The 18,198-nt window shown below is 40.0% G+C and overlaps 1 protein-coding gene across 1 annotated transcript in view; it reads right to left on the minus strand.

The window, feature by feature from the left end:
- Window positions 1-18,198, minus strand: part of DMD (dystrophin) — a 2,099,690-nt gene that overhangs the window by 239,863 nt on the left and 1,841,629 nt on the right. Inside the window, exon 61 of the mRNA XM_032618871.1 lies at window positions 1,538-1,616. Coding sequence (XP_032474762.1) covers window positions 1,538-1,616 — 79 coding nt within the window. The remainder of the gene's footprint in view (window positions 1-1,537; window positions 1,617-18,198) is intronic.

Genomic DNA, 18,198 nt, shown 5'->3' on the forward strand with positions numbered 1-18,198 from the left:
AAAAGCTGAAAACAGAGTTACCATATGATCCAGCAATCCAACTCCTGTTCATGTATCCAGAGAAAACCATGGTTCAAAAGGATACATGCACCCGAATGTTCACTGCAGCGCTGTTTACAATAGCCAAGACATGGAAGCAACCTAAATGTCCACTGACAGATGAATGGGTAAAGAAGTTGCGGTACAGATACACAATGGAATATTACTCAGCCATTAAAAAGAATGAAATAATGCCATTTGCAGCAACATGGATGGACCTGGAGAGTATCATACTAAGTGAAGTAAGTCAGAGAAAGACAAATATCATATGATATCACTTATATGTGAAATCTAAAATAAGTGATACAAATGAACTTATTTACAAAGCAGAAACAGACTCACAGAATGAGAGAACTAATTTATGCTTACTGGGGGGATGGGTGGTGGAGAGGGACAGATTGGGAGGTTGGGACTGATATATACACACTGCTATATTTAAAATAGATAAGCAACAAGGACCTACTGTACAGCACAGGGAACTCTGCTCAGTATTCTGTAATAACCTAAATGGGAAAAGAACTTGAAAAATAGACATATGTATATGTAAAACTGAATCACTCTGCTATACACCTGAAACTAACACATTGTTTTTTGAAACTAACACACTGTTAATCAACTATACTCCAATATAAAATAAAAATTTCTAAAAAATGATGGTTAAACTCTCATACATACGCATGCACGACCAGAAGGAAATACGTCAAAATGTTAACAGATATTAACCCCATGTGGCAGACGTATGACTTTTTAAATACCAACAGATATATATGTATATATATATATACTTTTATAATCAATGAAAGAGTATAAATTAACACTACTCAGAGGAAAACAGTAACTTGACAATTTAATATGCATTGTTATATTTATAGGATATTCCAATATTACACTTTCAGTTAACCAAGGCTATTCCTCTTGGTATTAATTATAAAAATAGAGTTAATTATAAAAGATATATTTATTAATAATATATAAATAATATCATTATATAAATATAATTAATAAAATAGTAAAGCTGGAAAATAAAAAGAATGAAGAGAGGTCAAGGATAAAAGAGGGATAAGAATAGTTAGGGAAAGGAAACAGAATGGGCTGAAGTTCCAACTTGCAGGCAGGGAGTATTTAATGAATTATATAGAGATAAAGAATTACAGATTCATAGTAATATATATTGAATTATCATATAATAATTATATGATATATAATTATCAGCTTGACGAAGTGAACTGCTATAAGCAGAACTAAAGACCCAAAAATATTGCTCAAGTTAGCACTTGAGAATACATTGTGGGAAATAATTATGCATTAGCTGAAGGCTGGACAAAATGATCTAATTGGTCCTCCTCTTCTTAACCTTCTGAATTTACCCACTAAGTTATATTTCAGGATGATTTGTGCCTCCAGTGCATTTGGCAGAGACAACTGTAATTCAACTCTTAATTCTTAGCCACCAAGATGCAGTGAAGAGGTTAAGCAACGAAAACTGACAATGACTTACTGGAAAGGAAGTGCTGGGATGCTGGGCCAAAGTCCCTGTGGGCTTCGTGCAGCTGCCTGATGCGGTCCTCAACAGCTACCTGCGAGGAAGAGGAGAAAAATTATGTTCTCTCATCATATATAATGAGGGGCAATTAAAACAATGTATCCTTTTTGGTAAGATCTTCTGGGCTTCTAAGGCTGGAACATTAAAACAACAATTTATAACCTTGTTTTAATATCCACTTACCACATGTGGCCTCCGAGACCCATTTTTATCAAACCAAGGCCAAACAAAAAAGATTTGCTCTCTTGACAATGTTAAAATGGGATTTTCTGAGAACACTCTACTCATTGGTAGCCACAAATGAATTACTGCTCCAATTAGTACCATCAAAAATGCAAACTCTAGGGCTTCCCTGGTGGCGCAGTGGTTGGGAGTCCGCCTGCCGATGCAGGGGACGCGGGTTCGTGCCCCGCTCCGGGAAGATCCCACATGCCGCGGAGCGGCTGGGCCCGTGAGCCATGGCCGCTGAGCCTGCATGTCCGGAGCCTGTGCTCCGCAACGGGAGAGGCCACACAGTGATAGGCCCGTGTACTGCAAAAAAAAGCAAACTCCAGATCTTTCACAAAAACGTTAGGTAGGGAGGTTGCCATTCGCCATTATACTAGGTGACTAAAGGATCTCAGAAATGATATATATTTTGTCTTAGTCTGTTGCTTTTGACATGTTTTTAAGAATCATATTGATAATTAATGGATATCAAGTGATAATCATTGATAAATTAATAAGTAACCAAAAGTTGACCGATACTTTAAGTATCAAAGAAACAGAGGCAAGGTTTTAATTTAGGGTAACTATAGGGTGGATGGTGAAAATAAAGAAATTTTCAGATTTTATTGGACTTGGAAATTAGTGGGAAGTATACGTTTAGGTGGCGATGGAATAAAGTTTGCCATTCTTTTTTTTCCTATTACGTTTTTCTATAATATATTGACACAGTGTCCTTTCAGCTCAGTGAATTCCATTTTGAGTGGGGGAAAAAGGGAAGAATTTTATGGGTGAAATGGTATATTTTGTCATCTGGCATACTGCCAATTCTATATTAATGGTGGCCCCAGGCACCCTAGCTTTATAACTTTGGATCTTGATTTGGTTCTGAGCAGGCTATGCTAAACTAGAGGTTAGTCAGAGCTTGCCCAGAGCCATCAGAGCTCAAGCAGGTTCACTCTGTGGTGTGGATAACTCCCAAGAAGTAAGATACATCTTAAACTCATTGAAAAAGTGGCTCAGGTAGTCTGGTCTAACGCCAACTCTGACCTTCCCATATCAATCAATTACCTAGCCTAGTTCCAGAACAATCTGTTTTTTCTACACGCTCTCCCTAGCCTTGTCCATCTTTGCTTGGACTGAACATCTGGAAAACCACACAGAGTTTCAAAAAAAATGGAGGGTTTGCTTCACTGCGATGCACAGAAAAACATGAGGGACATTTGAAACCTACTTTCCCAGCCTTACGACCCTGCACGCTCAGTCAAACTCTACCGGCCTGTCCTGCGACGTTCCATCCAATGTAACACTCCTGAGACTTGTTCGTGTTCTCCTTCCCTCCGGAATGTTCTTATCCCCCTTTTCCCCATTTAAGGCTGTTATATGTTTGCCTCCTCAGCATTCTCACAGCACACGGTTTATACTTGGAACACTTCTATCATAGCCATTGTTTTCGTCATATGGATATGGATATCTCCTGCAATGGACTGGCAACTTCTTGATGGCAGGAACCATTCCTTGCTTATTTGTCCTCTCCTCTCCTCCCTCCCACAGGATGCACTGAACCCCGCATGTAGTAAGTGGCATAAGAAATATTTGTGTAACGACTAGTTGATCAAACCAGTGGATAAATGTGTGTGTTTATGTGTGTGTGTGCGCGCGCATGAGAAAGAGGAAAGAGAGAGAGGGGGAGAGAGAGAGATGGATAGGGAGAATGAACGAGAATGCTCACTGACATCCACTGCATGTTGTATGTCCCTGGGTAAATTATTCTAAACTTAACTTACCTTATCATTAAAATGGGACAACAATACTTCCTACCTCATGGTGTTATTGCGGGAATTAAATAAGATGATACATGTGTTTAGCCTAGTTTCTATCACATGCTAATTGCTCAATAAATGCTAGCAGCTGCCGTTATTGTTGCTATTATGGTTAATAAAGGGAGAGGAAGAGGTTACAGTGTGCAAGGCACCACATAACATACAAAAATGGCTAATATTTTTTAAGCACCCTGTGCATGACAGTGTGAAGTAACATTTAATCTTCACAATAACTCTGCAGTAGGAAATAATATTCTCTCTCCACTTCACTGATGTAGAAACTGAAGGATGAGAGGATAAAAAAACCAAACAAAATTTGCCTAAGCTTAAGCAGCTAGTAAACTGGCAGATTCAGGATTCAAGCTCATTCGGTCTGGCTCCTGCTCTTAACTGCTACTCCAGAGAGTAAAGTTGAAAACACAGAGTACTGTGTAAATAGTTAACATGCAGTTGGCCTTTTAATTTATTTTTAAATTAATTTATTGAAAGCAGACCTAACGTAGTGTACCTATCTATGAAACTCTTAGTCATCAGTAATATTTTATGATCCAAGGCAAGGCCAGTTCCTGGTCTTAAAGAATGTGATACCCTAAGACTATAGAGAAGGGCTGTAGAAGAACACATGCAAATGAATGGAATACATAATTATTTCTAAATGCAGAATGGGTCATTTAATAAACAAATAAAGAAGAGAGGAATGTGAAAGCTTGGGGATGGGGAGGCCATATGGGAATGGACACCGAGGAGAAATCTTTGCACATATGAGAGGGAAATCCCCAAGGGAACACGTGGATGGCAAAGGAGCAGGAACGTGCCCCAGGCCATTTCCTCTGGAGATAGCGTTAGTGGCTTCACAGGGACCACGTGGGTACAGGATCACAGACCATCATAAGTCCCTGATCTGAAGGTTGCTTCCTTCTTATACAGGGAGGGCCATGCTGGTTGTTTCCAGTGTATACCCAATTATCAAGAATTTAAAATTAGATAAAAGTGAATCTCCATCCCTATAACTCGAACTTAAGAAAATGTATGATAGTGAGACAAAAATTAAAGATGCATCATGTAATGAAATAAAATGTTCAGGAAATAGTCTTAACTAAAGAATTAAGCAGAAAATATTTCTTTTCACAAATTATCTTTGGAGAAAGGTATGGCACGGATTGAATGCACAGAATAAATAAAGAAATAATTCTAAGAAAGGAAAACTTGGGGCTTCCCTGGTGGCGCAGTGGTTGGGAGCCCACCTGCCGATGCAGGGGACACGGGTTTGTGCCCCGGTCCGGGAAGATCCTACACGCCGTGGAGGAGCCATGGTCGCTGAGCCTGCGCTCTGCAACGGGAGAGGCCACAACAGCGAGAGGCCCGCGTACCGAAAAAAAAAAAAAAAAAAAAAAAAAAAAAAAAAGAAAGGAAAACTTGAAGGTACACAAGATCCTCACAAACTGTAGCTACTTGAGAACAAAGCACTTTACTCTTGTGAGCAATTAGGCAAGGAAATGAAATTTGATAACCTTTTGGAACAATAACCTCCATGCATTAGACCTTACTAACTGGATTTTTTTTTTAAACCAATATAAAACACTATATGCAAACTAAGAAGCAAAAGCCAGAAATTTTATCCCATTACCTTGAGTTCTGGCACAGTTCATTCTTTACTTGGTTAATTGTTTGTTCCCTTTTTAAGTATATGTTAATATGGAAAGAGATATGCAATAAATGAATGCTACAGTCTTGATCTCTGGAAGCATAACGGGTTGGAGGTGAGGAATGGAAACAACCTAAGGAAGATCTTGGGGTAGCAGAACACTGGTCTCAGAGAGGACAGTGAGATGCAGTTAGCTACGTGCGCTGCAAGCAGATGACGCGAAACAAGACATTGCAGACACTGAGGCTCAAGATTTACCCCGTAGGCAAAGGGAACCACTGAAGACTTCCGTGACGGGACTCATGATTTGAGAGGGAAGTTGAAGTTTAGGGAGATGAATCTGTCAGTGTAACAGATTCAAGAGGGACCTGGAGGCTGACACCAGTTAGAAGCTGTTACAACTGCCTAGACTTGGGGTTATATGTGTTGGAATGAAGACTGTGTTGCCCGGAATGGAAAAGATGGTATAGACTGGGAGGTATTTTAAAGTAAGGAAAAACTAATCACTTTGGTGTTGGAGTGTAACTTTTGTAGAAGCAAATAAAACTTCAGGATTTCCAGTGCGGAAGACCAGGAGATTGAGGATACTGCTGATGGAAACACTAATAATTAGAAAGGAGAGGAATGGCAAATGGGCGGATGACTTCATTTGGAACATGATGAATTTGACCTAACAGTGAAACATTTATTTAACTGGAGATGCCATGTATAGCCAGTTAGAGAAGAGCAATCTGTCCCAGTCATTAAAGGAAGGAAAGGGAAGTGAGGCTGAAGAGGATAGGACTGAGCATTAGAAAGTGAGTGGAGAAGGAAGAACCAAAGGAGTCTAAACAATTATTTAAAGAGACAGGAAGAACCCAATTTCCCCCAAATTAATAGGCCATGCCTCTGTTTCTTTTCATAAAAAGAAATACAATTATAGCATCCTTTTGGAAGCACACATCTTGTGTCTACTATTAGATCATAGATCAAGAAAGTTTAGAACTGGAAGAAACCTTATCTATTGATACACAAGGGTCTATTCTTTAGAACTACCCCAGATGGACAAAAACCTGCCATCTGCTCCATGGGTACTCAAGATCTAGTTTGCAGCATTTCTTCAGAAAAAGCACGTCAGGGGGGAAAAAAGTCTCTCTTTTTTTTTTAAACAAGAACAACAAAAAAAAACAGGGCTTCCCAAACTCCTCCATATCTGTTTTATTCTAATTTTTAAATAATCATATTTGAGAGCTATGAAGACTATATATTATTCTTCTTTGCTTTCTCCTTTCTGTAGGCAGTGTACTCTTTGCAGAGACCTCCCTTCTTTCACTTCACTAAGAAATGTCTCTCTATTCATTCAGAAGATATTTACTAGAATGTAAGTTCCTTGTCCATGTAGATCGGGACCCTGTCTGCCTTGTTCACAGTTTGGTATAGTGCCTAATACAAAGGAGATGCTCCGTAAATACTCAATAAATGAGTGAATAAAAAGGCTTTTTGAGCCTGTTACTTTAGGCACTACACTAAGTGTGATTAAGGTATACTTGAAAGTGTAATTTTGGAGATAATAAATGAGCACCAAGTCCTTCAACTAAATTAACGATAACACACTCCATTCCCAGCTGTGACTGTTCCCCAAAGCTCAGTCAATTCCTCTGTGTATTTTGAAGAATATCTTTATTTCCTTTTTTCTTCAAAATTGCTTTAAATAAGCCAAAAGGAGAAGGAAGAAAAAGGACAGATAACAACACCGTGGCTCCTAGTAATGATTTGAAATAAATTGATCTAAGTGCAAATATTTGTTACTTAACTTTAAGTTCTCAAGGGCTTCCAATTTTTCTTTTGACCTGCTAGTTACTTACTTTTAAGTTTTTATCTCCACTGGAGTTTTAGAAGAGGTAAAAATTCCCTCCTGATGTGGAAATACATCGTTAGACAACGTGATTCCTTCCTGGTGTCCAAGTGTTCTTACTGGCACTACACGCATAAATCGTGTTTACTCCAGCCTTGGGAAAAGATGTAACTGGGCATGTGTATTTCAATTTTCTGGGTCTCAGTTTGCTAAGACCCTTGATAGATATCCATGGGCATGCAAGAACCAGAGCTCACACCTCCACTAATGAGCCCATAAAAATAAAACTCTCCTTGTGCTGTGATGCTAGTGAATAAACAACGCACACGCACGCAAACGACTCTCTCCAGTCTATTCGTGAGTTTTTGTCCTGAAATTTTGCAGTTTGTACACTTCTCTGTATGCATTTATCTACTGGGGGAAGCCTTCAGAATTCATTCTTACTTCCAAATTCTTACTCGTAACACTCATAATAAACACGTGCCCAAACATTATCCTGAAAACTCTCCTGCGATTTATTTCACTTTCAGTTAAAATCCTCTTAACGAATTGTAACTCTTTTCATTTAAAATCCACTGTTCTAATCGTGATTTCTTCTGAGTTGTGACTGAAAAGAAAAATGCTCTGAGATAAGGCTTGGAATGAGGACGTACGATAGGTACAGCTCTGTGGCAAAACAATCTGGGCTTGTTGAATGCAAAAGTTGGCTGAATTTTTCTTTTCCTTGAAAATTTATTTATGTGTTTTCTTGACCCTGAGACACTTCTGAGTTAAGCGGAGTTTCTTGCACTTGACTTCAGGATAGATCACGGGAAAGCAGCCAGTGCTAGCACAGTGCTCACTCTGAGTAGGAGCATAATTATTAGTTGATTTTGTGTGATTTGTGGCATGGATGCTAATGCCTGCCATCTCAGACCATCATTAATCCGCCGCTTTTTACGTTCTTCTCTCAGAGCGTTTTTCCCCCAGCTTCCAAATTTGTACTTCTGTGCTGATTCCCGTCTTCCTAATCTCTGATTCCTTTTCTTATTCCTACCTTTCTCTTTCCTCTCTCCTGCACCCACCCTTCCACTCGCTCTTCCCAACTGTGTCCTGTACAACCTACCAGAAGAGCACACAGACTCTGTTTGCTGAGGCAAACAGAGAGCGCGTAACACGAAGTGGCTGTGCGTCCCTACAAGGCAGGTGGGGCATGATGTGAACAGGAGCCCCAGCCTAGAGCCAGCCGGGCGCTTCTTCAGGCACATTAGTCCTCTAATTCTGACGAACTCTTCCAACAACCGGAAAGCAAGGGAGGACAAAACAGCAAGTCCTTTGTCCATTGTTAAGCTTTTAGCTTTCACCTCACCGATTTCTAAAATGCACCTTGGAAGTCTGTTTATTAGTTTTCGTGCTCATGTAGCTGCCTCATTCTGTGATAATGGAGTCAGGTTATATCAACATTAAGTTGACTTCATAGGCCCAAGTACCTTAAGGGTATCATTAATTTTAATTTAGAAAAGCAGCAATCAACATCCTTATCCTGCTTCATTTGACAAAATATTTAGTTTTTGTTACATCTACACACTGTTATGAAAAAAATGTGCTGGGAAGGGTAGAGTTCATAGGAAGCATTTCTTCTGCTCTTTGTTTCTTGTCTTAGAGAAATAAAAGGTGAATTACTCTGCTTGGATGATGTAACTTGATGCAGATTTTATCTTAAAAAATAGGTTTCCTTTAAAAACCTTTCCTGACGTATCTCATGATTTGGAGCGGGAACTAAAGTCAATTGCCTTGCACCTCACCACACCAATACGTTTAAATCAGTTACATTTCAGCTTCAGCTATTTATTCCTTTTTTTTTGCAGTACGCGGGCCTCTCACTGTTGTGGCCTCTGCCGCTGCGGAGCACAGGCTCCGGACGCGCAGGCTCAGCGGCCACGGCTCACGGGCCCCGCCGCTCCGCGGCATGTGGGATCCTCCCAGACCGGGGCACGAACCCGTGTCCCCTGCATCGGCAGGCGGACTCTCAACCACTGCGCCACCAGGGAAGCCCAGCTATTTATTCTTGAGCTTTATTTATTCCACATTTGGAAGATATCATTCTCGCAAAAATTTTTCTTTCTAGTGGCATTTTGGGTCATAAGTAGCACAGTGTTCGCATGGGAATGACATAATTATGCCTCCTGGTACTAGAACACAGGAGTGCTCCCAAGGACCAGAAGTGGCAATTTGAAACAATTATCAAGGGGATAAAACAGAACTGGTATCATCTGGGGGGGCGGGGAAGACAACGTATACAGCAGTTAGCAAATTCATACTAAAAGATGACTAAAGCAGGGTGAAACCTTGAAGATAAATGAAAAAAGAAAGAGCACCAGAATAAACCTTTTTTTTTTTTAGCTCAATGGCAAAATCCTTATATTTCGAGTAATAATACACTGGTAGATTTTCAGTTTGGTCTACTAATCACCTTGACAATGATGGCTGGGAGGGACAATTTGCTGAAGTATGCGCTCAGCAACCTTAACCAAGGAAATCAACACCCATGAAATCCCACGCTATCCTCACAGCATTTCCAAAGCTTCCTGACCATGACTCCCTTCACAGTCAATCTGACCACACATGAAAGAACCCTGTCTGCCACCAGCCCCTGTTTCCAGTTCCCAGCTCTCCTCCTCCAGGCCACTGAAAAGCGCCTTTCTTTTCCGCCACTGATGCAGAGCTGCTAAACCAGTATCAGGCTGTTCTTTACAAATCAATTAACCGGAAGATCTCATCTACTGTATTTCCCAGTCCTGCAACGTTTGGTCCTTCCCACTTTTTTGCATACCAGGAAAAGAGGCGCAAGTTGAGTAAGTAAGTGCACTTCATGCTTCTAAATAAAGGACAGAAGATGGGGCGATGCAATTCTATTGTTTCTCAGTGTACATTTGTCAGAACTGGAGCTACAACTCTGACGTATGTATATTCGCTCCCTCTCAGTCTATACAGTCTCCCACTCAGCTTTCTTGACACTCCCCCTGCCTCCCCTCCCCCTTCGCTCCAACTCACCCCAACCCCGAGGTGGTGTGTCAGCTCCGTGAACAGTCCTAAGACTTTCTCGAACTATTCGAGATATTTTCACTTCAAATCTAAAGGAAAGCTATTTTTTTTAATGTGGCTTTACACAGTGCAGAAAACTACCGGGAAAAAAAATCCAGAATACAATGCGATCTTTTATAGGAGAAATAAAAGACTGAATTTCTAGGTCATCGTAGAAGTAGGTATTCTTCCTTAAGCAAAAATCTGAGATACTTTATGAGATTCTTCCTTTCACTAAAGCAAGAAATCCTAAAATCCATCAGGATACATGCACTGTACCTTGACTTTCTTTTTAATTCTCAAGTGAAACCAAGACAGTAAAGTGTAATAAAAATGCATATAGCCCCAGGCTTTCTGCCTTAGCAAAGAGAGAAAAAATAAGCTTCTTGACTTAATATGTCTACAGTGAATAATCAGCCACTGCATTTTGGGATCTTGCTTTATAATTTTAACGTATAGCAGTGAACTCCATGTTCGTGGTGTGACAAGAATAAAGGATTTTTTTTCTTTCTTTTAAAAAGAGATTTTCTCCCTATTTTCCAAAACAGATATATGTGTCAACTCAAGGGAAACAAAAATGGGAGGGGGAAATCTCTCGATTTTTAGTAATACGTCTTCTGCATTTTTACCTGAAGTTGTCAGTGGAGGGTGGACAAGGTGAGACAGGGGTCCTAGGCTGTGTAATGACAGGGCTAACATCTGGTTTGGAAGTTTTCTCAGTTCCCTTCCCAGATGTTTCGCCTGTCTTTCCCAAGTACTAGTTCTTAGCTCATTAATAAATATCCCTAGGAAGATCAATGATAGCTCACAACAGGCTGCTAGTACTACAGCTGTACCTGCGTTTTAAGAGCAACTTTAATTAAATAATTAAACAATTAATTACTCAAATACTTATTGAGGGCCTATAAGGCACTCTGCTAGGAGAGAAAGGAGAGAAAAATAAATAATAAGGAGCCTGTTTTAAATGAATTTATGATTTAGTTGTTTATAAATAGGTAAAGTGGCATGAGAAAGATTTTAATGTAGGGCAGTCATTCACTGATTTGACAAGAGTATCACAACTACCTGGAAAGTCTTTTAAAAATACAGATTCGTAGCTCATCTCTACAATTTCTGTCTTAGTCTATCCGGGGCTAGGGCTTGAGAATCTGTACTTTCTTTAAAGCTCTACCGATTCTGACATATAGTCTGTTTTTGGAGCCACTGGTATAGTGGGAAGGCTATCAGTCCTACCGGTCCAGAAGACCTGAGTTGGAATCCTCTACTAGCCATTTGACCTTCAGCATCTTCTCTAATAGTCTATAAGCGTTAGTTTCCTTATCTGTAAACAGAAATACCGAATAACAGCAACAGTGACAACAGTAGCAATAGCTAACATTCATAGAGCACTTACTACATTCCAAGCGCTGTTTTAAGAGCTTTAGAGGTACATCTCATTGAAGCCTTTCCTATCCTAAAGTAAACTTGATGAGAGCAGGACTTGGTCTATTTCATTCACGGCTGTATCCCCAGGATCCAGGTCAGTGCCCATCTCTTAGTATGCATCCAACCACATACTTGAAAGAATGAACAACACAGTGAGGAAGGTACTCCTATTTATGACCATTTTAGAGATGATGAAACTAGTGTACAGAGAACGGGATGTTGTAAAGTACATGGCTGGAGAGTCTATTTCTTAGCACTCAGTAGATGCTCACTCCTTTCTTTTCCCGGGAACTGTGCTTAAAAGCACTAAAAGAAGCATACATAGCTGTGGGGCTTACAGAGTATCTGAACTGAATTAATGAAGGAATGAAGCTTTTAAGCTGGGCCTTCAAAGTTGGGTAAGGTTCTGATGGACAAAAACAGAAGAAACATCCTGTGTGTTAAGAGCAGAATGAACAATTTTTTTGGCACTAGGAAAGGCCCAGATGTGGGGTATAAACAGAGGGAGAGCTGAAGAATATCAGGCTGGAAATGTAGCTTGGAGGCAGCCCAGAGCAGTACTTGACTGTCAGGTTTAAGAACAGAGACTTCATTTCGTTTTTCATGGGAAGGCATTCAAATATTTTTTATAAATTACCGCTTTAAAAATTTACTTTTATTTCTTTTTAATGCATTCACATGAAAACAAAATTCAAGAAGAACAATAAGAACCTTTACAATGTGAGTTTCCCATTCACCATATCCTTCTAGCCATCTTGCTTCCCAGCCTGGTGGCAACTACTGCTAACATTTTCATATTCTACATACTTTTTTTTTTTTTTTTTTTTGGTGGTACGCGGGCCTCTCACTGTTGTGGCCTCTCCCGTTGCGGAGCACAGGCTCCGGACGCGCAGGCTCAGTGGCCATGGCTCACGGGCCCAGCCGCTCCGCGGCATGTGGGATCCTCCCGGACCGGGGCACGAACCCGTGTCCCCTGCATCGGCAGGCGGACTCTCAACCACTGCGCCACCAGGGAAGCCCTACATACATTTTTTTAAATAAAGAAATACCACGGTCAGAGCAGTGTTTTAGGGTGAACTGAAGCATGGAGAAAGTGATAAGACGATAAAGTTGCCAGAAAAACCCCCAAGAGAGGAGGACATGATGGGCTAAACATAAGGGTGCCAGAAGGAGGAGAGAGAGTCAAGGAAACTTCAGACTTTCATCCTAGGTGACGAGGAGATGTGTAAAAATCGGGAGGAACCACTGGCGTGTTGGGGCACAGCTCAATACGATAACTAACCCCAAACAGTAAATCAAAAATGGCTGGACAAAGACGAGATGGAATGATGGAAAAATCATGAGCGGGGTGGCAGTGAATTCTCTTCAAAGCCCCTCACATCATTTATCCCGATAGTTAGCAAGACTCCTACAATGGCTTGGGTAGAAATATTGTATTTTCCTAAAAAAAAAGAACACCCGAAAAGCATCTAATGGCATCTGCTACAAGGTAAGTACTGAGTAAATAGTAGCTGCTACTTACTTGTATTAAAAAATGGGTGTCAGAGCAGAATAGGCGTGGGTGCATTGGGCAGACACATCTCTGGGGGAAGCTCCTTATCTAGCCGGCTTCTTTCATAGTAAATACTCAAGTTGGCCAGTTGGGGAGAGCTAGGCAATTTCTGTCCTTTGGCAGGACCTAAACAAGTCTAGAGTGGACAGCATGAGAGGTGAGCTTAGTAATCAATTATTCCCCAAGCATTTTCAAGTGCTGTTGTATACACTGGCCTGTGTGTTCATCTTGCGGAGGATAGCAAAGCTGGAACATGAGAAATCCCTGCTCTCGAGAACCTCGTGTCTTGTAGGAAGAAGACTGCACATGGGAGAAGTTAGAGAGTCTTTAAGTGCTAGTCTCTGTGTTACTGACCAATAAGAGCATTATGAATTTCTAGAGGTAAGGAAGCAATGAGGCCTGGAACAATCCGGGAGGCTTCCGGAAGGGGGTGACACAAAACACCATGGACCTAGATCAGACTCAGAGTCTATGTAGCTTAGCATCTCATGTCCATTGAGGAGTACTTTTTGAACAGGCGTTTTGTATGCCATTAGTGACATAATCTTAATGGATTAGAGATTCCCAAGATTTCAAATGGTATCACTCACACTGTTGATTATTTTGTTTTGTTCTGGTAAGCAACAATTCATCATTCTCCCTTCTTTTATTTTTTAGATTTTTTTTTTTTTTGATGTGGACCATTTTTAAAGTCTTTATTGAATTTATTGCAATATTGCTTCTGTTTTATGTTCTGGTTTTTTTGGCCGCGAGGCACGTGGGGTTTTAGCTCCCCGACCAGGGATCTAACCCGCACTCCCTGCATTGGAAGCGCACTGGACCGCCAAGGGAAGTCCCTCCCTTCTTTTAAACATTTCACATTTGTTTGGAAGGAGCTTTCAAAATATAGCTATTAAAATAGTTTGTTTTCTTGTCTGTTCCTCACTGTGTCATAACTGTTTTTTTATGGTTATGTGAATATAGATGGTTGGATATAAAAGTACTTAATAATTTTGTGTTTAGAGAAGAAGAGTGGCTTTTACATGAGTAAAGACCTGGTATCACTATTTTCATACTTGAAAATGATTTTTTTTTTGCACTGGTAACAAACTTTCTTCCAGACTTTTCGAAAGTAATGTAAAACTTCATATATAGAACTTTGAACATCTAGTCCTTGATCTAGGATTGAACACACGTTTCACATCTTGGAGAAAACTTTTTTTTTTGGTTAGCTGATCTTTTTATCCCTTCAGGCATTAACCAGTCTTTTTATTTTCTTAGCAGCAGCTCTGGAGAGAAATTCCCCGAAGCCTAAAGCATCTAGTGGATGGTTCAAAATGTATAGTGCTAAAAGTTTCCTTTTGTTGTGTTATTCTTTTAGCAGAAATCCCACAAAGAGAAACACATTCTTGCATATGAAGGCATACTGCGGTAAATATTCACTTATTTCACTCTAAATTTGAACTTTTCGATATTTCAATCTGAGCTGGCACTGAGATTCAACTTTGTAGTGTACAGAAAGTAAGAATACATCAGAGTAAACTTCCAGACTAAACATATCTATAGTCCAAGGATATTTAAACAGACCAGAAACAAATTAGTACTTTTGAAATAACACTTTCATAAGGCAATGAACATGCTAAACACGGATGATTCTTATCTAGTCACCAAAGCAAAGTCTTTAAGGATGTTAAATACTAAATAGTATGTAAATTAAGTCAAGTTACTATTTGTCTTATAAACATAATTTTCTAAAAATCCAGGATTTAGAAATTTCACTAATTCAATCTAGTCTTTCTGTCCAAAAGTTAAATGAGTTGGATGGAATCTCAATAACAAGTATTGATAGATGCCAATAAGAACAAAAAAGTCACTATTACGAATTTGTCAAAGATGAAAGGTTTTCACGGCCTTTCTCAGTACATATGTGCACATAAGATATGTATCGTTATCTATGGAACAAGGTTTCTCTACTTTGGCACTACTGACCCTTGACCTGGATAATTCTTTGTTGTTCTATCCCGTGTGCTAGAAGAGGTCTAGCAGCATCCCTGACCTCTACCCACTAGATGCCAGGAGCACCGCTTCCCCAGTTGTGATAACCAAAAATGCCTCCAGACATTGCCATGTACCCAAAAATTGCCTCTGGTTGAGAACCACTGGTCTATATTAACCTTCACTCTCTACTTCATATACATGATGACACGGATGTTTGAGTTAAGACCTGAGTTCCATTCTACAACTCTTAACTAGTGAGGAAGGAAAAGTAACAGTCCAAGTTATATACAGACTGTCCTCAGGTCTGCCCCATTAAGGACTCCCATCTAATTGGCAATTTTTGCTCTGGAGCTCCCCATCAGGCTGGCCCAGACTTCATAAGATCTGCATTATGATCTAATGGCTCCCCCCGCTCAATCCTGCTTCAGCCCCTTTTTCTTCACAGTAAATCTATCTTGGCATCTGTTTCCTGGAGGGCCTAGCCTGCAACATCAATCAATCAATCAGTTAATGAAAGCATTCCATTCCCTTAGCCGAGATGGGCACAGGACTCCATCTGGGCCGTTGAGAGTCAGGCCCAAGCAGTTTTTAAACTCCTGGGTGAGAGTAGCTTGCTCTCTCTCTTCTCCTGCTGGAAATGTTGAGGATGCTAAGAGCAGAGCAGGAGAGCCTGCCTCCACTGCCACGGTCACCCTTCTTCCCCTTGACAAATCGGAGTTGAGTTTTCTGTCACAGCCAAGAGGCCAACCTAATACACTTTATAATAAAGGGGAAACTACAGAAACATTTAAGAAAATTAACATCGAGCCTAGAAATGGTTACAAATGAACTCATCACAACGATTATTAAGAGCTAGGTATACAAGTTGTTCAAGAATTGCAAAGGGTTCCACCTTTTAAAATCTCAAGATACTTCATAAAAAGGTGACAGAGGGCAGAATTATACCCATTATAGTATAATGATTTTACCAACTGCTGTATTAATTCTTGGAAGATTTTCTCCAGTCTCATCATGGAGAGATAATGGCTACAGAACACTAGATAGTAGCTAGCTAGATGCCACTAGGTCATCAGTACAAGTTAGTTTCCATTTCCTATCATGAGGCTTCAGGCAAACTTGGCTGGACTCCTACCTGGTACCGCACCCCTTCCTATTTCCCATTCTTTGCTGCTGATATTAGGAAAAGAGAACATATTCACGTGTATAATACTTGATTTGAGCCAATCTGTCAGGCTTAAGAATATTTCAATAATGTGTGTGCATTTAAGACTGTGAAGTATGCCCATTTCCGTACTTTTTTTTTTTAATAGAAAGATTTGTTTGAAAACTGAAAGCCACATTTTTCCACTCGAAGTTTTTAAAAAGCTTCATCTGTGAAAAGCAGCACTGACCAGAGCTGCTGGGGATCATTAGTGAGAGCTGGAGCTTCAAAGGAGTTTCCGTGTTAGGAAAAGGTACTTGGACATTTTAGCTAAGCTGCTGACCACCTGGGATTTGGCCATTTAAAAGGATGTTAGTTTTCAGTGCTTTTAGATTCCACATGTAAGTGAGATCATACAGCACTTGTCTTTCTCTGTGTGACTTATCTCACTTAGCGTAATGTCCTCAAGGTCCATCCATGTTGCTGCAAATGGCAGAATTTCCTTCTTTCTCACGGCTGAGTAGTATTCCATAAAAAGGTGGGGGAATGGGAGAGACGTTGTTTAAGGGTATAACCTTGCAACTAGTAGGAAAATAAGTCCTGGAGATCTAATACACAGCACAGTGATTACAGACAACAAAACAGTATTATAAACCATCAACTTGCTAAGAGACTAGATTTTAACAGTTCCCAGTACCAGAAGAAACGATCATTATGTGATACAATAGAGGTATTAGCCAACACTACTATGGCAATCATTTTGCAACATAAACGTATCAAATTAACACACTGTATACTTTAAACTTAAACAACGTTGTATGTCAAATACAATTCAATACAAAAACGAATAAAAGGGTGCTAGCTGCTGACAGACTGACCTAATAGATACCCTTTATGCCTTAACAAAATTCTTTTAAGAGATTCGTATTAGGGGCTCCCTATTAAAACAAAGGCTTAGACAGCTGTCTTTTTACTCTGTTTAGGAGGGGTACCCTGTAATTTTTTTTATTGAAATGTAGTTGATATACAATATTATGCTAACTTCAGGTGTACTGCACAGTGATTCGACATTAACATCCATTACGAAATGATCACCATGATATGTCTAGCAACCATCTGTCCCCTACAAAGTTATCACAGTATTACTGACCATATTCCTTTATGCTGTAGGTTACATCCCCATGACTTATTTATTTTATAACTGGAGGTTTGTACCTCCCAATCCCCTTTACCTGATTCGCCCAACCCCACGCCTCTTTTCCCTCTGACAACCACTCATTTGTTCTCTACATCTATGAGTCTGTTTTCATCTTGGTTTGTTTTCAGCTTTTTTAGATTCCACATATAAGTGAGATCATATGGTATTTGTCTGTCTGACTTATTTTTCTTAGCATGATACCCTCTAGAACCATCCACGTTGTCACAAATGGCAAGTTTTCTTTTTTCTTTATGGCTGAGTAATACTCCATTGTGTGTGTATATACCACATCTTCTTCATCCATTCATCTGTCGATGGACACTTAGGCTGCTTCCATATCTTGGCTATTGTGAATAATGCTACAATAAACACTGGGGTGCGTGTATCTTTTCCAATTAGTGTTTTTGTTTTCTTTGGGTAAATACCCAGAAGTGAAATTGCTGGATTATATGGTAGTTCTACTTTTAATTTTTTGAGGAGCCCCTATACAGTTTTCCACAGTGGAGGTGCCTTACATTTTCTAACATCGTTTCCACTAACAATCTACCACAACACCAAGATATTCCTCGCCCCTTGGCTGGAGAGTTTGGTGTCTTGGTCAGCTCTTCTGTTCTGGAGACAGCAGTGACACACGTGGGTGAACGAGGCCACCCACACTGCTTGTCTGGGTCTGAATCAATGAAAGAAGAACTTACACCCATTTTCTCTCAGACTGGGAGAGTCCAGGAAAAAAATAAGCCATACAACAGAAATG

This window comes from Phocoena sinus, chromosome X (assembly GCF_008692025.1).
Source record: "Phocoena sinus isolate mPhoSin1 chromosome X, mPhoSin1.pri, whole genome shotgun sequence".
Lineage (NCBI taxonomy): Eukaryota > Metazoa > Chordata > Mammalia > Artiodactyla > Phocoenidae > Phocoena > Phocoena sinus.